At 34.9% G+C, this 23354-nt stretch overlaps 1 protein-coding gene across 8 annotated transcripts in view; it reads right to left on the bottom strand.

Annotated features, from left to right (window-relative positions):
• sema3ab (sema domain, immunoglobulin domain (Ig), short basic domain, secreted, (semaphorin) 3Ab) overlaps positions 1–23354 on the bottom strand; it is a 166572-nt gene that overhangs the window by 59379 nt on the left and 83839 nt on the right. For 3 of the 8 annotated variants that reach the window (XR_012393569.1, XM_073928845.1, XM_073928844.1), the window contains exons 5-6: positions 22282–22376; positions 1607–1792 (exon numbers count right to left, since the gene is read on the bottom strand). Coding sequence is in view for 6 of the 8 variants with exons in the window: in XM_073928845.1 (XP_073784946.1) it covers positions 1607–1721 (115 nt within the window). In the remaining 2 variants the exon portion in view is untranslated. 8 annotated transcript variants of the gene reach the window in all.

The raw sequence follows: 23354 nt of genomic DNA, 5'->3' as shown, positions 1-23354 counted from the left end.
GTCTACACCAGCCAATGGTACCCTTAAAATATGATTTACCATTTTTAGAAATATATCTCAATACAACTGACAACACTTTCTGCAGAATTTTTTCAAAACAAGAGCTTTTCCTAAAATATAATCAATAGCAAATCCACTATGATATATCATTTTTCACTGATTGATATTAGTAAGTTAAATAGCAAATGTGCAGGGTATACAGCAAAGAAAGGGTTGTGAATTTATTTATGGCGTATGAACTGTAAATCTAGGTGTTTCAGGGAAACAATGAATGCCAGCGGTTTAAGCATTCCCACCTGTGCATTCAGACAAACGCAGTCAGCCCACAGGCTCTGTGCACAGACTCAAAAACACCACTGATTTAATCTGTGCACAAACTGAAATTAATCACAGCAATCTGTCTGATTCCTGCAGAATTACGACTAAACGCTTTCATTCATAGCTGAACCTATCCATATAATTCAATGTTCTGATTTTAATGATAAACTGTAAAAAATGATTTGTCTACTAACTGATTTAGATGAATCCAACGTATTTTTAATATTAATGAACCATAATATCAGGTTACACAATGAAAAGTCATATTTAAAGGAAGAAATAGTGTCTTCAATAACATTTGTGCAGATCCATTTTCCAGGTTAGATGCAATAAAACATTTATTTTTTACAAAAAAAATGTGTAGTAATCTCTAAAACAACAAGGTTTAATAATAGTAATGCTAATTAAATAATAGATTTTATTATAATATAATATATAAATAATAAATTATATAATCAATTATTATTATTATTATTATTATTATTAAAACATGTTATTTTTTAGTTTTTAGAGAATTTTAAGTAAAATGAAATGCTTTTTTGCATTTAACCTGGAAAGTGGATGTGCACAATAGTTATTCAAGGCACCGTTTCTTCCTTTAAATATGACTTTTCATATTGTATAACCTGATATTGACGATTCATTAATATTAAAAATACATTTGATTCCATTAAAAACATTCATTTTAATTTTTTTTAGTTACTAGTCAGGTCATTTTTTACAAAAAATCATATTAGTCAAGCATATTAGATTATACTTATTATTGGTACCAAAAAAAGTTATATTTAAGGGTCACGTTAGGCAGAAATACAGCCTTAAATAATTGTTAAACTGACCTTTTCGAATGTCACAAAAACAAATCAAGTCATTGCTGCTTTCAATAAAACATTGACTATGTCTGATTCTAACAAAAAAGTTCATTCTGTAACATTACCCATCAACACCAGCCAAACACAAAAACCATTGTCTTTCACTCACAATTTTTGTTATAAATTATGACAGCAAATGCCAAGCAAAATAATATCCGAACAGTATCTCCCTCATACAGCCAGCCCAAAATCCATCCCTGCGTTGACTTGATTTCATGCTTCCAGAAACCACTTTCAAAACGACCCACCATGCATAATGAAGCCATGTGAATCACATTACCCAAATCTCCCCCAGAAACAACCAACTCTGAACACAAGCAAGCAACTCCGACTCCATCAAAACTTTAAAACACCTACGAATCCATAAACTGATATCAGACTTCTCCCCAGAATCCCCAACAGCAGCAGAAGTGACTGACCTTTATAGGAGAGTTTAAGCCGGGGTACGTTACTCTTGCTCCTCTGCGCAACGGTTCCTCTTTCAGGCGCGATGAGCGTCCAAATCAGCAGTACAATCCACCACAAGTAGTCCATGTTCCGTATGCAGTCCCGTGGCCTCCGGTTTAATGCAGCTTTTTCAGCAGTCCAGTCCTCCTGAACGCCACCTGAGGATGAAGCAGGTGTGTGTGTGCGTGTTCAGTAAGTCACACGGTGATCACATCTCTCCTGCTGAATCAGTCACAGCCTCAGGAGATCACCATGAGTCTTCACTGTAGTCGCTCAATCAGTTTAAAAGTGCGTGTGGCTGGCTGTTTATCTCCTAGATGTTGTGTGTGTGTTTCCTCTCAGTGTTTTAAATAGTAACTCAGCTGAGACTGAACTCAAGTAAAGCGCGGTGAAGCCCCAGGCGCTCCTCTCTCTTTCTCTCTCTCTCCGTAAAGCTCAGCGCTCACACACAGACTCAGCGCTAGACTGAGAGAGAGAGAGAGAGAGAGAAAGAGAGAGAGAGAGAGAGAGAGAGAGAGAGAGAATAGGGGAGGGCTGTGCTTCCAGCAGAGGATCCTCTAGGTAGACTTTTTCTTCTGTCTTCCCACTTCCACATCCCACACGCTATGGAAGTTTTAAGGTTTCTGCCATGGAATAAAAGGCACAAAAAAGGCCATTATCTTTAAATATACAAATGCAAATCTTGATATATAAACTCTACGTCAGATGTTCTTTGAATTCATACAAGTTAAGGTCAGATTTGTAAGAGGAACATACAGAACAATTCTGTGTTAAACTTACAATTGCAAGCTGAGATGTAAACTCAATATTCTAAGCCAAAACAAATTCAGAATTGTGATACTTGTACATTTCTGAATAAAAGTGTCAGAGCAATTTTCAGTGGATATAAACTTGTGATTTAAAAAAGACAGAACAGTCAGATATTAACTTATGCCGAATTCAGACTGCAAGATTTTCAAAGTAGTCGTTTTTTAAAAATATCGGTAAATTCGTTCTGGCTATTTTCCGGAAAGAGAAGTTGTAACATTACCGGTAATTTGCCGGAATGCTGCGCTGTGTGAACGCAAAAGGAAGATTGCCGAAAAGAGAGCATGCACGCCTAGAACATGCTAACGTAAGACGTCTGCTTTAGCCAATCAGAACAGTCAGACGCATTCGCATCCGCGCAGTTTATGAGAATAAAAGCATTTGAATATTTTTCCAGACACATTTAGCTGCAAGAAATTAGTCAGATAACGTTTATATGTTCATCTTAATGCCAACCGTGTAAATAATTATTGATAAGATGCTTATGATAAGCCGTTGTTTGTTTACCTTCAAGCTTTGCGTGTGCCCATGAAACAGCCCGTGAGCACCAACACACACACATATCATGTACATCTCGACATGCGAAAGTGTTTCTCTATATGTTTGTGATGTAGTCAAATGTTTACAAATACAAGCGCAGCCATTTAGAGGTCATTTCTGGTTGATGATGTCAGAATTACCGGTATTTTGGAATGGATGTGTGAATGCTCTTTTCCGGGAAAATTCCGTAACGTCCTCGCCTGTGTGAACAGCACTTTTTTAATTTAACAGTAAAGTCGTTCCAGAAATTTTCCATATATTTACCAGTATCGCTGTGTGAAAGGGGCTAAAGAGACTGTGAACGAATTTTTAGGGTCATTCATTTATTTTCCTTCAGCTTAATACCTTATTTTTCAGGGGTCACCACAGCAGAATAAGCCACCAAATATTTCGGAATATCCGCTGTGTAAAACATACAAAACATACTGTATGCTAGATAAGTTAGTGGTTCATTCCGTTGTGGTGACCCCAGATGAATAAAGGGACTTAGCCAAAGGAAAGTAAATGAATGAATTCCTAACATGTTTTTAGAATAACACCGTGTTAGCTGGAAAGCTGCAAACTGAATTGTTAAAAATAAAGTTACAAACACAAGTTGAAGACCTACTCTCTGAATTGTGTGACAAATTCAAAAAGTACAATAAAAAGGATCAAAATGTGATTTAAGCTACAAACAAGCTTCCACAACACAGTCAAAGTTAGATTGACATTGCCAGGCATGTGTGCTGGAGTGGTAGAAATTTTTCAATCTCTCTGTCCAAGCTTACCATTGTTTATTTTGCTCTATCAAATGCAGGAGCAAACTTTATGTCCTGCTCAGGACACAAGGAAGCGGACACAAGGAAGCGAACTCTTCCTGTCCATGTCTCGTTCTGTTCTCTGAAACACTCGAGCTCCACCTTCACACCAGACACTTATTTTTAGCCTGTCTCTCAGTGTGAGGTGAAGACGTGTGCAGAACCATGATATTCCATGTTTAAAGAGACGCTGGTCAGAGAACTTACGCATTTAAAGGAACGGCTTCCCATTTACTCACTTTCAAATAGTTCATTTGTACTGCCAAGCTCTAAAAGATAAACACATCATATGAGTGGAACTATAAAACTTGTGTGCTGTGGTTAAAAAATAATAATTTTATTTTAAGAATAGAATAGATGTTTGAGACTACAGGATGATAATCTTCCCCTCTGATCAAGATCAAACATCTTTATACAGTACAAAGCAGCAGTAGAGATTTCAAAAATAATAAACAAAAACCAAAAATTAAAACTAAAATAAGTAAAAATAAAATATCAATAAAATAAAATAAAAAATAAATAAATAAATAAAAATAAATAAATAAATGAATAAAATAAAATAATAAAAATAAAACAAAACAAAAATATAAAAAACACAAAATAAAATTAAATAAAAAAGAAAAGAAAAGAAGAAAAGGAAATAAAAAAACAACATAAATAAGACAAAAAATAAGATAAAATAAAATAATAAAAAATATGAAAAAACAAAAACAAAATAATCTAAACAAAATAAAATAAAACAAAACAACATTGAATAAAATATAAAACAAAAAACAATAATAAAATAATAAAAATAATAAAATAAAACAAAAACATAAAAAAATTAAATAAAATAGAAAATAAAATAAAAAATAAAATAAAACAAAACAAAAACAAAGCAACATAAAAGAAAAAAAATAAGAAAAAATAAAATAATTTTAAATATTATAAAAATAATAATATAAACAAAATAAAACAAAACAACATAGAATAAAATATAAACAAAATAAAAATAATAAAAACAAAACAAAATTTAATAATAACAATAATAAATAATAAAAAAAGAAAAAAGAAAAATATATAAAACCAAACCAAATAAAATAATTTAAAAAAATTAAAACAAAGCAAAACATAACATAACATAAAACCATATATATATATATATATATATATATATATATATATATATATATATATATATATATATATATATATATAATTAACATATTTATTGTGTTTGGCTTGGGAATAATGCTGTGGGCATTGTGTCTACCAGAACTTTTCATCTTTGATAGAGGAAGTAAATAAAGATAAAAGAGAGAGAGAGAGGGACAAAAAATTTCTAAAAGAATTTTTTATTATTTTCATTTTTGGTGTGAACCGCCTCATTCAGGATAACTACTTGACTACACATTCAATACTCAGTCCAGATAAGATTTGAGTGTAGGCATGTTTGATTGACAGCAGTTGCTGTGACTCCACCTACCACTGATCTCATAATCTGTGACCCCTCCCCCTACAACACACCTCTCCTACTGACCATAAACAGTTCCAGACTACTCCCGCTCAGTTGTCGGTCGGGGTGGCGGGGGGGGGGGGGGGGGGGGGGGGGGGGTTTTGGTGGTGTTTGACAAGGTGTGTGCAACGTGTCTGAAGAGCGAGGACGAATGCAGTGAAGGGTGCGCAACGTATTTGAGGACCATGAAGGAGACGCGGGAGTCTCTGTGCATTTCTGGGAGACTAATGAAAACTCTGGGAGATTTCTCCCTCCCCTTTACAAGGCGAAAAGAGAGTTTGAGCTCAGGTAGATCTCGAGAACTCCTCTGCTTTAGTAGCTAATGAACAGATAGTGATTGCTCTTAAGAGATAACTACTTACTAGGAGCATGTCTATGGTGCCAATTTGGATTAGTCAAGTAACTTAAGTTGCATGTTTTTGCACTATCGAATGACTTTTAAAATGCTTCTCTTGGTTTTTTAATCTCTAAATGGCCTGGTATATTCCTATCTGTCGGACAAGTTGATTCAGCATCAGCCTGGTTGGTCTCTTCCATCATCTTATCAGAGACTGTTATGCATCTCTAAGTCGAGGCTGAAATGCAGAGGTGACCGTGCCTTCGCAGAAGCTGGTCCTAGATTGTGGAATGCTCTGGCCGTCTGTATCAGATCTGTTTCATCCCTATCCGTTTTTAAATCTAGGTTGAAAACTTAACTCTTCGATTTGGCATTTTATCAGTGAAAATTGTCTGTTTTAGCTATAATTTTTTTTTTAATTTTATATATACATATTTGTTTTTTCTCTGTTTTGGTTTGTTCTGTGCAGCACATTGGTCAACCTCTGGTTGTGTTAAATAGTGCCAGATAAATAAAATTAACATTGACATTTTTGGACGGTGGGAGAAAACAAAGGAACCCTGGGGAAACCCACGTGAGCACGGGGAGAATGTGTAAACTCCAAGCAGAAACATCGGCTGGCTTGGTAAAGACTAGAACCAGTGACGTTCTTGCTGCGAGGCAACAGTGCTAACCACTTTGCCACTGTGCCACCCATCTAGGAACGGAGGAGTAGGAAACAAAGCTGTCTTATGGAACTTAGGGTATTTATAGTGGCTTAGGAATCGTCTGGTTGGTGAATCATAAATTGAATAATGCGGGACCTGCCGCAATCAATCATAGGCACGTGATCCTCTCGAAATAGTTCATAAATAAACTTCACAAAGAGAGTTAGTGTATTGGTTTGTATATTTGGTTTCTTTTATTTATTAGTTTAGTTAGATTGAAATATTGCTGTTTTGTTTGTTATGTTGGACTTGACCCCTCTTGCTTCATTATGTTAAATAAATGTACACTTTTTTTTAATGCTAAGCTTGTTGTTTTTGTAAGTCAGTAGAAGAAAAAAATCTTCATCTTCATCTTCAAACGCCCTGGCTGGGTCAGTTGGCATTTCTGTGTGGAGTTTGCATGCTCTTCCTGTGTCAGTGTGGGTTTCCTCCGGGGGCTCCGATTTCCCCCACAGTCCAAAGACATGCACTATAAATAATATAGGTGTTTCCCAGTGTGGGGTTTGTCCAAACATATGCTGGATAAGTTGGCGGTTCATTCCACTGTGGCAACCCCTGATTAATAAAGGGACTACGACGAAAAAAAAAAAAAAAGAATAATGTTCTCCCTGTCTTGGCGTGGGCTTCCTCTGTGGGTTTCCCCCACAGTCCAAACACATGCCCTTTAGATGAATTGGGTAAGCTAAATTGGCTGTAGTATGAATGACTTTGAATGGATGTTTCCCAGTACTGGCTGGAAGGGCATCCGCTATGTAAAACATATGCTGGAATAGTTGGCGGTTCATTTTGCTGTAATGATCTCTAAAAAGTCGAAGGAAAATGAATGAATGAATAATATTAAATTGTTTTCAACTTTAAGTATGATTCTTAAGTAAAACTCTATTCATAAAAAAGTTAAAAAAAAATAGAGCCAATGCAAAATCATAACTTTTGAGCTTGAACTTTTAGAAAACACAGTGTTTTGCTTGCTGTGAATTTAAAATGTCACTCTGTCTTAATGAGGAATGGCAGCTGTAAGATTATGCAGACGAGATTAAACTGTGTTTATTCAAATGGATGCGAAGTCATGATAAAGTAGCAAGTGTTTGCCTGCTATAAAAAGGTTTGGACAGAGAGTCTGCTAATGGGTAAATAATGAGGCCGGCGTGCAGAGCGAGAGCGGCAGTCTGCCAAGTTAGTTCAAGTGCTGTTCAATTTTCATTAAAGTTGCCTCCTAGTACAGTGAGCTCCCACTGATTCCTCATCTAATTGATGTCTGCTTCCAGAGAGAAACGCAAAATACGCCAATTGAACTTCACACCTAAATAGACATATCAGCTTCCTCGAATGAGAATATATTCTTCTAAATCAGGTGTCCTCTACAGCTATGGAAACATTTAAGAGACCACCTGAAAATGAGAAATGCTTTGATTTACTGTGTTTATTAGTAGAAATGGACTGAAATAATTATTTTACTGTAAAATATATCCGGATATTAGCATTTTTTAAAAATATTTTGTGATTATTTATCAATTTTCTTTTCGGCTTAGTCATTTGGAAAAAAAAAGATAAACACATATGATTTACAAAATAGAGAAAGTGTAAATTTACAGATATTTTTTACAGTGTAGGCTGAAACCCAAAGTGGAAATTCTGGAACCACTTGGCCAAAAAACAAAAATGCTTTATTTTATGAAATAATATAAACAAATGTATGTATAAGTGTTTTTCATTTATTTACAGGTTGTAAATTGAATTATGGGACATTGATCTCTGCCAAGAGCCCCTTTCACACACACACACCTTTCCGGAAAATTACCAGCAGTTTTCCGGAAAGGTTTGTATGTGTGAACGGGCCCTTTTTCGGTAAATTCGTTCTGGCTATTTTCTGGAAAGAGAACTTGTAACATTATCGGTAATTTGCCGGAATGCTGCGCTGTGTGAACACAAAAGGAAGATTGCCGGAAAGAGCACATGCACGTCTAAAACGTGCAAACGTGAGACGTCTGCTTTTGCCAATCAGTACAGTCAGACGCATTCGCGTGCGCGCGGTTTATGAGAATAAAAGCCTTAAAATATTTTTCCAGACACATTTAGCTGCTAGAAATTAGTCAGATAACGTTTATATGTTCATCTTAATGCCAACCGTGTAATTAATTATCGATAAGATGCTTATGATAAGCCGTTGTTTGTTTACCTTCAAGCTTTGCGTGTGCCCATGAAACAGCCCATGGGCACACACACATATCATGTACACCTCAACATGTGAAAGTGTTTCTCTGTATGTTTTCATCGAAGTTGTTCACAATACTGATCCATTCACAGAGTTTGTGATGTAGTCAAATGTTTACAAACACAAGCGCAGCCGTTTAGAGCTCATTTCTGGTTGATGATGTCAGAATTTACCGGTATTTTGGAATGGATGTGTAAATGCTCTTTTCCGAAAAAAATTCCGTAACGTCCTCGCCTATGTGAACAGCGCTTTTAAAGCGGTAAAGTGGTTCCGGAAATTTTCCATATATTTTTTACAAACATGATCTCCATGTCACACTGTAAGATCTCAGTTATCATAATGTCAAACTGAACAACAATGAAGACGTGCCAAAACACACTCACACACACACACACACACACACACACACACACATGCAAGACTCATCTGGAGTTTGATGTCAATCCATGGCCCATTCAGCGACACACACTCTGAAATGAAGCCTTACAACAAACATAAACAATCTATAGCAGTAATTTTTAAATGTTTATAAAATGTTTTGATTTTTGTTTTTGAAATTTCCTCGAGGTGATCCTGTATTCAGAACGTTTTTCAGTACATTTAAAAAATCTTACCCTGAACTTATCTTATATACTAAAACGTTCTATAACATATTAATATCACCTACAATTATCAAGTGTACATTCCAAATTTAGGGATGGCAATTAGGTTGTCACATTGATATGTGCCCAGGGCTCCATTTTTGAGCACCCTGGGTTGTGCTTGTAGTTTTTGTTTTTACAAATCCATTAGAGGCTGCCGTGTACATTTTTGACAATTTCAAATAAGTTAATGTAGCATGTTTTTTTTTATATGTGCCATTTCTTATAAATCCGCTGTGTGTAAATGCCGCTATGAACATTTCTGCTAATCTCAATGTCCCTCTTGTGAGCATCCATGAGAGAAGCTGGTCAACTTGCTGTGCAAAATATATCAGTTTGATTTTGACTAATCCACCCACCCCCTTCCCTAAACCCCTTGTAGTGTTTGTTTTACATGCAAAATGCAACCATATGTACCTGCAAACGCATTTTTTTCAGTTCTCAAAAATGTAGCCCTGGGCACATATACCCAATGAGCCGGTTTTGTTCAGGCCCACAATTTAATTGGAGGGAAAATTTGATCACATGTCTATTAAACCAATGATCAAAGACCACATATTTTATTCTAGGATTATTCTAATCTTTTAGGATTCCCATGACTTAATTGGGTTTATTATAAAGAAATCCAACAGGTGGGGCAAATTTTGTATTTAAAAACATTTAATTATGCGCATACTGTATTTTCATTTCGGACACAGATGTGACCTTTTGAGTGACCCAGTTATGAATAAGCAGTAGATTGATGGATGGTTGGATCAGATTTAACCCTAAACTTTTTAAGTATAGTTCTAGGAACTATGAGAACTTTCTTCCAGTGCAAATTCCCCTATACTCAATCAAAAACAAATCTATTTCACCATATTTGTAATGACTCCAGGCTCAAACTGCATTCAATAGCGCTCCCTCAGACAAGCGTCATACAGTGTTCTGCTGTTTTCTAGCAAATCTCACATTGGCATCAGATGACCAAGGGCCTGAGGTACTTAATCGCAATATCTGATAAAGAGGGTGAACATTTGCGTATAAGAAAATACAGCTCCCACACAGAAAACTAAACATTTCTGCTGCTTCATTATTTTTTAAATAATTAAGTTGTGTGTTATTCTTTCTCATCCAAGTCATAATTTATTTCAGTGGTTGTCAAAGCTGATTTTGCATGAGATAATAATCATATTTCATTATTTTATCATATATTTAGTACATCAGTAGGCTCTATAAAGTGCTCAGAATTATCACATAACAGACTGAAAAGGAAAGCGTGTGTGTTATTGCTCAAAAATCTGTGCTAACAGGCACAAATAAATAAAGCCCTCTGGAGAAGCGTGGAAGATCCAGAACTAATTCGCTTTCAAATACACTCAATGATATGAAAACTGAAGCTCCTGAGAGTTTGTATATTCAGGCTGCAGGAAAAAACCTTCGTCTGGAAGATCGTTTGATTTTTACTTATTGTCTTTGCAAAGAAACCCAGGCTGATTGTGTAAACCCTCCCAATCCATGTGTCGAGTTAAATATGAACCACATCAGACAAGAAACCGGTTCGGAAACTTTGTTTACACTGCTGAATGAGATGAATATTTTCATTCAGTAAGGGTGAATTTACATTTATATTTAGCAGACACTTTTATCCACAGTGACTTACAACTGAGTAGGGGTTCAGCAATTCGACAAGAAGAAGTAACACACAATGTGTTAAATATACAAAGAAACTGTTAAGGCTGACTTATACTTCAATGTCAAGCGTACATGTAGTCTGGCGCAGGTCACATACCCCTTGCAATGGCTGACACAGACACTGATGTGCACCTCTGAAAAAAATTAACTACACACATTACAACGACACGTAGCACAAACTCTGTGATTGGTCAGCTTGGTAGCTGTGACGCGTGTGGTTAATGCTGAGAGTTGCGAGCTCAATGGAGTGATTGTTTACTCCATTGAAGTCCATGTCGAGACCTGCGAAGGAGCTCAAGATGGAAACTTTTGTTTTGTGTTTACCTTATACTTAAAGTTATTGCACGTCCGCTGGTTGTTGGTGAATGAACAAGTTTTAGCTATACTTTAAGGTAGCCTTCATCAATCGCTCTGGGGGAGAAGCTCAGACCAGACATGTGGTCAACAAACTCACTGGAATCTTAACGAATACTTGCTTTACAGACATGAGAAATATATCCAAATAAAGCTTGAAATCTGTGCTTTTAAATGAACCAAGTACACTTAAAAATAATAGTTTTCTGGTTTTGTGATCTGTATGAAAAGAACGTGAGGTACAGTCTGTCCTGTCAAATGCACATCACATGACAGAATCTACTCAAGCAAACACAAGCTTGTAAACCAAAAGTTGCTGTCATTTCTGGAGGAGATTCACCATCAAGACCAAGTTATGGATTAGTTCAGAAGAGCAGCGAGATCAGATGATCAATCAGAGAATGATAATGTGTAGAACGGCCATAAATGTGGTTAGTGTCGTGATCTCATTCCTTTTGAGTGTGCATGCGCATCAGCTCCGGACACCTGTAAATATGCTCACTTTGTTTGATTCAAACATTTAAAAATGAAGCTTATGAGACAGCTGTTGCTTAATTTTATTGGTTGTTCCAAATATGTAAAGTAATCGTAAGCTTGGCTAACAGTTTTGGTGAGTTAGATGTTTCCTTATTCAGACAGAATGCCAAAGCATACTGCCCGTACGGGTGTTTCAAAGATGGCCGCCTAGTGAAATGACTTGCCTTAAAAGGACTTTGGCAATTAGGAGGAACTGTGTTTTTTTTTTTTAGGGGTTTTAAGTTATCTGAATTAAATCGTTTAAGCGAAAATTTTGTACTATTAGTTTTTTAAATATAAATTCTATAATATATATATATATATAAATGCAATATATTAGATTAAATTAATGCAACTTAAGGGAGCATTGCATTTCAGTTTTTTTTGTGCTTCCATCAAAATAATATCTAAGCTTTGCATAACTCAACATACACTGTAGATGAAAATTGAACTGAACACCTATTAAAAGACCTGCTAAAAGGAATGTTATATTGACTAAATGGGACACACTTTCAGTTTATCTGAAGGATATTATTTTGTTCATTTGTACAGTATATAAGCCTCTTTGAACAGGCTCTGAATAATAAATGCCAAGAGCATTCTTTGAAGATTTCTAATTAAGAGTTTCCAATGAACTATTTGCTGTACAACTAATTCTCAATCATTTAGACAAGAAACCAACTGTAAAATTTGATCCTCTTTATTCTGTTGACTATAAGTATCTTTGCAACTACAACTATGGGGAAAATATAGAGACCACTTGAAAATCCTCAGTTTTATTTTATTTTGGATTTACAGTGATATATACCAATTAGATCTCTTCCAAACGTTAAAAAAGTAATTTAGGGCATTTCATTTTTTCCAATAAAATAACAAAAAAAGTGTCATGTTTAGTACAATCATTTTAAGACAATAAAGTGCTAATTTTTTTTTTTTCTTCGAAATGAATCACATTCAGTCATAATCCATGAAAACATGTTGTTTTGATCACCTGTCTTTTTATTACATTTTTAAAGTGTTTTAGACTTTAATAGAAAACAATTCATTATATGTTATTCAACCCTATACCTAATAAATCCATTAAATAAAGAGAAAGTGGTCTTCTCTTTTCAGAGCGGCACATATAAGCCAGCAGTCATTAGAGTATTAGTAGACTGTCAGCTTAATATCTGCTACAACTTTATTTTAATGTTCCTCCAAGAGACATTCTACCTACTACAAATAACTTTGAGGAAACAGCAGTTTATTATACTAACTAGTACTAGTAACTGACTATTAACATTCTAATAAGAGCTAGTTGACTAAATAACTTACAGTGTAGTCATCAGAATGTCTAAATAGAACCATGAAAGTAAAATATAACCAAAAACACTTACCTCATAGTGTGACCTCAGTCATTAGTTAAAATAAAAACACACTCTTTTTAATGACCTATCAATAGTAAAACCACAGGGAACATGAAAATCCCACTCAGCACTTATTAATACAAAACAAGCCCTTCCCAATCGCCCACACAGAGCAGCCTCATCCATATAAAGACCCAAAGACAAAAAGACATGCCCACACCCACTCTGATGCCCACCGCTCTTCAGACCCCTATCAGCCTCTTTCCAAAAACCCTTTCAGACTCCATCCACCCTTCCTGGCCCCCACTCGACCTCCACCCACTGCTGACACACTGCTGGGGTGGAGCGCTACAGTCCTCATCTGTTCAAACACTCGGCGAATACAATGCAATAAATGAGGCTGTTCAGCTTGGCCATTTGTCCAGAAGCCCACGCAGGGTCTGTCCTGGGACTGTGGGATCAAGGGACAGGTGTGCAAGGATGATTAACGAGACACTGACACATGATGAAAGACGAATTATGGGTTACCTGCTCTGAAAAATGACAAAAAGGGTCTTCAAATTTTGAAAACAGGGTATTATGATAAGTGCCATATAATTTATAAATAGTAACATGGTACTATAGTAAATATGATATGACAAACAAAAACACTATGGTACGGCTATAGTGTTTTAAACATGGTAGTATAGTAAATGTAACATCATTTACAAAAAGCACTAAATTTAATATCACTCACAAAGATACTATGGTACTAGTGTTAAATATTGTAGAATTTCAAATTAATTACCATGACACTATTGTAAAAGTACTGTAACCCTTGGCTATAAGATATTAGAATAAAACCCGACTACACCATCTAGGTTACTACCCGGGAACATATTAAAAAAAAAGAACTTGTTTGATAAACACAAAAAGTTACAACAATATGAAGGACCCTGCTGATCTGTTTTTGATTAATGACAGAGAAGTGACTTTACAAAAAATTACAAAATTTATTAAATTCCAGGGTTCAACACTAAAGGTTTTTCTACTGGTCCGATCGGGCCAATGGTTCAGATTTTTACTTACCCTGCCAAAATTTTCACTGGCCCCATCAAAAAAAAAAAAAAAAGGCAAGTTAGTAGTTATTTTTTAAGCTACATATTTTAAATAATTTATCAAAAATAAATCTGTGAATCTAGAATTTCAGAATTTTATTTTAATATTTAAAAAATGTTAATAAATGTATGATGAGCAAAATTCAGTGCTATGCAAACTAAAAGTGTATTTTGGAAAATGTGGAGGTATTTTATTGCAGTTTGAAATTATTTAACAAATGGTGGCTGACTGGCATATTGTGCAAATAAATAAATAGATAAATAAATAAATAATCGCTTAATTTTTTTGTTTTGTTCTCATGTAAATGTCTGCTTCCAAGACGCCAGACATTTTATTTTACCCTCATAATTTGATGTTGCCGCCATGTTGCTGTCTCTTCATTGTACTGGTTGTTATCAGGTTACAGAAAAAAATATCATGTTCAAAACATCAAATCTAAGAGAATCTAAAAAGAAATATGGTGTTAACGACATCACAGAGAAGGTAGCATTTTAGGACTAAAAAGCACAAGCTTAAAATGCACACAATTGATATAGTCGCAGGCAAATTAAACTTTAGTGACAAGGCGACACTGTCCCAATAGTCTTTTACACTGGCCCCGGCCATAGGACAGTCCTTATTGTTGAGCCCTGAATTCACGCCATGGCATACTCCGTTTAAAAAAAATGTAAAATGGTCTCATCAAAACTACCAATTAAATACCCAGGCGCAAAAAGACAAACTGCACAAAATCACAAAACATAAAAAAATAGGTCTACTCTTTTCCACTTAAATAATATTAAACATCTTGCTAGTAGTGGAGTAAAGGCAATAAATTAAAGTCTTTACTGTGATCTATATTCTCAGGCATGACACCAAAAATGTCCATCAATGGATCTGGGTCAATTGGATTGCTAAATATCTTTTTGTCACCATAATGTTTAATGGAATGTCCACAAGAATTAATCACAGCCCAGGACAGCTGCTGAGACAAGTTTAAAAGGCAGCCACAAATAATAATCTGAAACAACAGCTAGCACCATCAGGCTAAAGAAATTCAAGACAATTCAAATTTAAAAACGAACGCTTCTTTAAAACCCACAAACAAACTTCTTACCTTTCATAATTTCATAGGCTAGAGCAGACTTTGCGAACGGCACTCATCGTTTCACGCACACACACTTTCCTAAAAAAAAGGCATTCTTTAGACTATCAAAACTAACGAAAAAGACTAATAATAAACAACTCACCCAGGCTAGAGCAGACTTTGCAAACAGCACCAGTCACTTTCCTAATGATCAAAGCCTTTTTAAGATGATCACTTAAAACAAAGTAAAAACTAAAAAGCGAACAACTCACCCGCAGAAGGTCAACCAGGGACTAAAGGAAACGGTCTTTGACCACAGAGGCTTCACCTGCACTCCAGAAGTCGCATTCAATACTCACACAGACGCCTTTTAAAAGGTTGAATATCCACACACTTCCAATAATGAGCCACACAGGTGTACGCAATAAAACTATGTGCCGATGCCAGTAGGTGTATCCTGCCCTCAGTGTGTCACTACAAAATTCTAAAAATAAAACCAGTTACAATAATAATGTAAAGTGACAAAACAAGTCTTTGAATTTAGAAAACATGGCATTATGATGAATGTCATATCGCTTATAAATAGTAGCATGGTATTATGTTTAGAAATGTACTGAAAAACAATCTTCATTCCGATAAACAGAAATTGGAGAAAATAAATACAGGAGGGCTAATAATTCTGACTTCAACTTTAAGTCCACAGCAAATCCACATAATGTACAATACAGTGCAACGTTGATAGATCTTAGCACAAAAACTATCAATTATTCAGTGCTTTAATCTGAACTGATCTGCTATAATAGACTCTATTTGAAATAGCAGGACATGAGCCATTAAAAGAGTGAGATGACAGTAAGTGGTGTAAAGATGTAGCCTAATTTCAGAATGTCCTCTCATGATCCAAACACAGACCGTCGGCTTGTGGTGTCGACAGTGTGCCTTAACAAGAAGCAATTATTTACTCTATAAACATTTCATGGTAGAAGACTGGCATGCAGTATTAATGGACAGGAACACCACGCCGTGTGAGTCAGTTTCTCTCTCTCTCTCAATAAAAAATGGATGGCAAAATATCGTGAAAAAACCACAAAGCCATGAATAAATTACTCTGTGCAATGTGCTGGCCTTCCTACCGCGCAGAGGTCGATCCGCCCTTCCCTTAAGTGCCATCGGGCACATGGTGAAACCGGGACCTCACAGCACTGACCTTTCACACAGCTGTAAGTTGCACAGAAGCCGCACATGTGGTTCACATCAGATAACATTTCGTTCAGCCATTTTGCTTCATTTTACACATAAATGTAGGCGTGCGAGTATGTGTAAGTGCCGAATGACCTTTGAACTCCTACACAACTCCACAGGTTGGAGTTGGAATGATTTTAACCAAGTTTAATATGATGACAATGACTTTATATTATATAAAATACAGTAAATCAGTAATAATGCACATTTCAAAATGCTATTTAAAGTGACAAATTAACTCACCATTTCGTTTAATTATTTTTTCCTTTGCTTAGTCTCTAGTTCAGAGGTCACCACAGCAGAATGAACCACCAACCAGTACTGGGTAACAGCTGTACACTCTCATTCACACATACACTCACACACTATAACCAATTTCGTTCATTCATTTTCAGCTTAGTACCTTTATTCATCAGGGGTCGCCAAAGCGGAATGAACCACCAACATATCCAGCACATATGTTTTACGCAGTGCGTCACGGTGGCGCAGAGGGTAGCATTATCACCTCACAGCAAGAAATTCACTGGTTCGCGCCTTAGCTGGAACAGTTGGCATTTCTGTGTGGAGTTTGCATGTTCTCCCCGTGTTCTCATGGGTTTCCTCCGGTTTCCCCCACAAGTCCAAAGACATGTGGAATAGGTGAATTAAGCTAAAATCTTAAATTGTAAGCTAAAAAATTGTCCATAGTGTATGCGTGTATGGATGTTTCCCAGTGATGGGTTGCAGCTGGAAGGGCATTTGTTGCGTAAAACATATGCTGGATAAGCTGATTTGAATTTTGCTGTTGCGACCCCGGACTAATAAAGGGACTAAACTGAAAAGATAATGAATGAATGAATGAATGTTATATGTAGCGGATGCCTTTCCATGCTTCAACCCAGTATTGGGAAACACCCATACACACTCATTCACACACACACACACTACAGACAATTTAGTTTAACCAATTCCCCTATAGTCTTTGGACTGTAGGGGAAACCGGAGCACCTGGAGGAAACCCACACCAACACGGGGAGAACATAAAAACTTCACACAGAAATGCCAACTGAGCCAGTCGGGACTCGAACCAGCAACCTTCTAGCTGTGAGGTGACTGTGCTAAACACTGAGTAACCATGCCGCCCGACTCACCATTTATTCTCTCTCAAGTGGTTCTAGACCTTTATGAGGTCCTTTATTCTGTTGAACACTAAAGAAGATATTTTGAAAAATGTTAGAAACCTGTAACCATTGACATCCATACTACACTGTAAACCCCAATATTGTCTTTACTTAAACAATCAAGTAAAGTTGACTGAACATAACTTAAAATATTGCATTTTGGTTCTGTCACCTAAGAACATGAGTTTATTTAACCTTTACACAATGACAATGCATGAACTTAAGATTTCAAGCTCAAAATCACAATTTAATCCTTTGAAAAAAAAAATAGGTCATTTTTAATGCAAGGTCTTTTTTATTCAGAAAACAAGGCTTCATGTATGATTATTAACCATAATGGGAATTTTTTCTTTTAAATACATTTTTATAGTATATAATTACACACACAGACACACTTTTAACTGAACAGTTTAAGTATAATCTACCAAACTGACAAGTTAAATAAACGTAAATATGCAAGTTTTGGGAGAATTAAATTGAGGCAACAAGTTTACTCAATTCATTTCGTTCAGTCAAATTATTAGGGTTTTCAGTGTAGGAAAAACAAATACAGTGGAAGTTACAGGTTTCCAGTATATTTCAAAATAATTTATTTTGTGTTCAGTGGAGTAAAGAAACTCATGACGGTTTGGAAATAGTGAAGAGTGAGTAAATGATTACAGAATTTTCAGTTTAGCTTTTCTCCAATAAACAGTTTGTAAATTTAATTGAATTTATTTATTTGAACACTGAATACCAATTTAAATGCAACTTTTGACAAAAAAATAGTAATAATAATAAAAATATCATGGTTATTTCATACACACTGGTAATTTAAAGTGCTTTAAATAAACAAGAATACAAGAAACAAGACAATAAAAAATGTTAAAACAGGTTTTAAAGGAATAATGACTTTTAAAGGAATAATGACACAATCACTTTAAATATTCTTATGGGCATAATTCCTCAACCAAATGTAATGTGCGATAAATTGGTGATTGATTACATTAAGTATTTGCCACACTGCGTAATTAATTAGATTCAAAATGTTAATCACTTAGCAGCACTAATTAAAATGTCATTTATTTCCGTGATGCAAAGCAGAATTTTCAGCATCATTACTCCAGCCATCAGTGTCACACAATGCTTCAGAAATCATTCTAATATAATGATTTGATGCTGATTATTTTTAAAAACAACTCCATTTATTTATTTTTTATCTAAACAGATTTTACATGTATGTATGTGCAGTATGTATGTATGTATGTATGTATGTATGCATGTACAGCAGAGAAAGTAAGTATTGAACTCGTCACCATTTTTCTCAGAAAACATTTCTAAAGGTGCAGTTGACTTGAATTTTTTTCCCAGATGTTGGGAACAACCAAATAAATCCATATGTGCAAAGAAAACAAATCCAATTAGTTTGCAAATTAAGTTATGCATAATAAAATGAAATGGCGCCGAGAAAAAGTATTGAACACATGAAGAAAGGGAGGTGTAGAAAGGCAGTGAAAGCCCAGACAGCAGCTGAAATCTCTTAGTAGTTCTTTAGCAACTCTCTGTCCTTCGTCATTGTAAATTATTATCAGTGGCTTCAGTTCAACACCTACAATAGCAGGATGATGAAGACGAAACCAGGGTGGACATTTAAGCAAGACAATGATCCAAAACAAAGCCAAGAAAACTCTAAAATCCTTTCAGAGAAAGAAAATCAAGCTGTAGAATGGCCCAACCAATCACCTGATTTGAATACAATATAAAATACAAATTACAGATCAGATTTATTAGATGAGACCCACAAAACTATCAAGGTTTTTAAACTCACTCCTGAGCAATTTAATGTGACTTTATTCTCCATATGAGAGCTGCCATCATTAAAAAAGCCTTTTACATGAAGTATTAGATAGCTCATTACTTTCTCCTTGTGTCATTCTCTTGTAATTACACATAACTAATTTTTCAGATTAGTTTTATTTTTATGTTTGTATTGTTTGGGTTTCACCAAAATCTGGTTTAATCCCATGTTAACAGCTTCTTTAGAAATAATACTCCTAGAAAAAAAACAAGAAGTATTCAATACTTTTTTCCCTGCTGTATGTATGCACAGTTGCTAGCATAAATAAACACGAGCCTTAAACTTACTTTCAATACTTGCTATAGAATGCAATACAACAATATATTGGTAAATATATATTATATTAGTTAATATCAAAGCTAAAACTGGAACTAATCTAACAAAATACCCCAAGATCACATTGCAAAAAATAAAAAAATAAAAAAAATAGCACATCCTAATGAAAATGTCAGGGGAAAATAATAAATAAAATTTGAATAATGATGAAAACTTAATAGAAACACAGAAAACATTTAATGTAACTGCAATTTTGTAGTTTGTAAAATTTTAAATACTATCACATTATTATCATTCAATGTATGTTGTATGTTGTTAGTTTTAATAAAACTATTTTGTTTCAATGAATCATGAAATATTGTCTATATTCACTGAGGAATAGATTAAAATATTCATTATCAAAGGGGATGTACTCATTTATGCTGAGGACTGTATGCATCCACAAAGAGACAGACTCTCTTATTTAGAGTGGCTAATCCCTGTATTCAAGCTACCTGCTGAAATGGTGCATTCTGGGACATGTGTCTCTGTCTACATAAATTTATGATCACTAATGCATTTTTAAGGCTCATTCAACTCAGAATTAGAATAGAACTACCTAGAACTGTCACGGGCAAACAAGCACCTCAAGTCTGATATTAAGGCAAACTACACAGCAAACAAATAAATTAATAAAATGTATATAAATAAACACATATGTAAGTATAGCAGAAGTCAGTATTTTTATCCCTTTTGTATATTTTCCTCCAAATTCTGTTTAACAAAAAAATGTTTATTGAAGACAAATTTACAGGTAAACAGAACAGTTTTAATAACTCATTTCTAATAACTGATGATTCAATTTATCTTTGCTATGATTACAGAACATATTATATTACCTTTTACCTTAAAGATGACTCTCATGTGGAGTATAAAGTCACGTACATTGCTCGGGTGGGATTTCTTTTCACAGACTTGTATTAGCTGGGCCATTCTACAGCTTGATTTTCTTTCTCTGAAAGCATTCGAGTTTCCTTGGCTGTGGATCATTGTTTTGGTGAAATGTCCACCCTGGTTTCATCTTCATCATCCTGCTAATGTAGATGTTGGACTGAAGCAGCTAATATTCATTTACAATGACAAAGGGCAGAGGGTTGCTGAATAACTTCTGAGAGATTTCAGCAGCTGTCTGGACTTTCTCTGCCTTTCTACACCTCCCTTTATTCATTTGTTCAATACTTTTTTCCTGTGTCATTTCATTTTATTAAACAACTTAATTTGTAAACTAATTAGATTTGTTTTTTATTTTAAGTCAACAGCACCTTTAGAAAAATGTCTTCTAAGAAAAATGGTGATAAAAAGTGTTCATTACACTTACATATTTTGTTCAACCGGATAATCCTCACACTAAAATACAACTTTTAGCACTTAAAGACCTTAAATGTAAATGCAAAAACCGAAAAGCTAACATTAGGCTATAAACGGACTACAGCACCTTTGGGGCGCTCGCCTGTGACGTTCAAAAACCCTATTCAAAAAACCCATAGACTTTGGGACGAGGGAACCGAAACTGTTAAAATGCTAACTCGATTCCGGGTTTTTGCATACAAATTGACGTCAGAGTTCCTCCACTCTATTTTCCCTCTTATGTATATATAAAAGGTACAACATTGTGAATAAAACATCTTTGTGAACACTTCTACACAACTTCTATACCGCTTAAAGCGACATTTAAAGACTTAACCAGGGTAATTAGGTTTACTAGGCAGATTAGAGTAATTTGGAAAGTAATTGTATAACGATATATATATATATATATATATATATATATATATATATATATATATATATATATATATATATATATATATATATATATTTATAAATATACATACATACAGTTGAGGTCAGAATTATTAGCCCTCATCTTTTTTAAATATTTCCAAAATTATGCTTAACAAATCAAGGGGCTTTTCACAGTATGTGTGATAATTTTTTTTCCTCTGGAGAGTCTTATTTGTTTTATTTTAGCTAGAATAAAAGCAGTTTTTGATTTTTTTTGAATCATTTTAAAGTGAAAATTATTAGCCTCTTCAAGCAATATATTTTTTCGATAGGCTACAGAACAAACCATCGTTATATAATAACTTGCCTAATTACCATAATCTGCCTAGTTAACCTAATTAACCTAGTTAAGCCTTTAAATGTCACTTTAAGCTGTATAGAAGTGTCTTGAAAATATCTAGTAAAATATTATTTACTGTCATCATGGCAAAGATAAAAAAATCTGTTATTAGAGATATGTTATTATAATAGAAAACTATTATGTGTAAAAATGTGTTGAAAAAAATCTTCCCTCCGTTAAACAGAAATTTGGGAAAAAATAAACAAGGGGGCTAATAATTCTGACTTTAACTGTATAAGCTGACCAATTTTTTTTCAGTGTATTAGAGGATATGTATGTCAGTGTGTCTCTTTCCAACTTCCAAATCCACATTTCTGCAATTAACCTCCTTTATGACAGCTAAAGCCAATCATAATACAAATTCCCAAGAACGCCTACCTGTAGCCTGAAGCAGCGGCGGCCTTGAAGATGATTTTCCCCGACAGCCTCAGGTCTGCTCAGCGGGATTAAAGCGATTCATTCAGGTCTTTCAGCTGCAGACAAAGGCAGCTCTTTTAAAGCACTCCTCTTGACGCTAATCACTTTCCTAACACACAGACATGCGGTGGCCCGAGCCAACCTTAAGAAGAGTCAGAGAAATACAGCGGCAGGCGGATGGAGAACGGGATGTGAGGGAGTTTGAGGAGATCACTATTACGATTTAAGCTATGCAAAGCTCAAATGAAAAGCTGAAAGAGACGTCACAGTTTGACTCTAAGAGGTCTTGAGAGACATTAATATAAAAAAATGGCACATTTCTAAATTATTTTACTTTAAAAACAATTAAAGTGAAATTGTTAAGTTAACATAAAAGAATGTGAATTTTTTTTCATACAAATATCTAAAAACCACTAGAACAGCGTTATACTGAATTTCTTGCTTGCTGACTTTATTCCCAAAGTTTTAAATAATGTTCAAATCCAGCAAAATAAGCAAGTTTAACTAGTGACACTGAGTGTGTAATGTGTGGCCATGCTAATTGCTGTCACACACACTCGATTTATTGAGGTAAAGTTGGTTTTATATTCGCACATTCATTCATTTTGAAACAGTAACATATTGTGAAACAGTACGAAGCTACATTGTTTGCCACTACTTTGAACATTCGGTCTAAAATCACATGCAACTATGACTTCAGAACACCATTAGCAAGGTTTAATTGACTGTGAACAGTGTTGTGCTTTGACAGTCATTGGCTGCTAGTATGATTTCCCTATTTAAAACGTGCAGTTTTGAAATTATATTATTAAGGAGAAAGACAGAATGTGTGAATATAAAAGCAACTTTTCTTCAATATTTCATAGAAAACATGCTCAAAAATGCTTTAAAGGGTCACGTAACACCAAAGCACATGTTTTGAGCTTTTGACAGTCACATATGTGTCCCATGCTGCTAAAAACACTATTAGGATACGTTTCACAAAAAAGATATTCGTTGTTCTTGCGTTATTTCGAGCAAATTCGTTCTTCCAG

This window comes from Danio rerio, chromosome 18, assembly GCF_049306965.1.
Source record: "Danio rerio strain Tuebingen ecotype United States chromosome 18, GRCz12tu, whole genome shotgun sequence".
NCBI lineage: Eukaryota > Metazoa > Chordata > Actinopteri > Cypriniformes > Danionidae > Danio > Danio rerio.
This window is presented reverse-complemented; position numbering and strand designations above follow the sequence as displayed.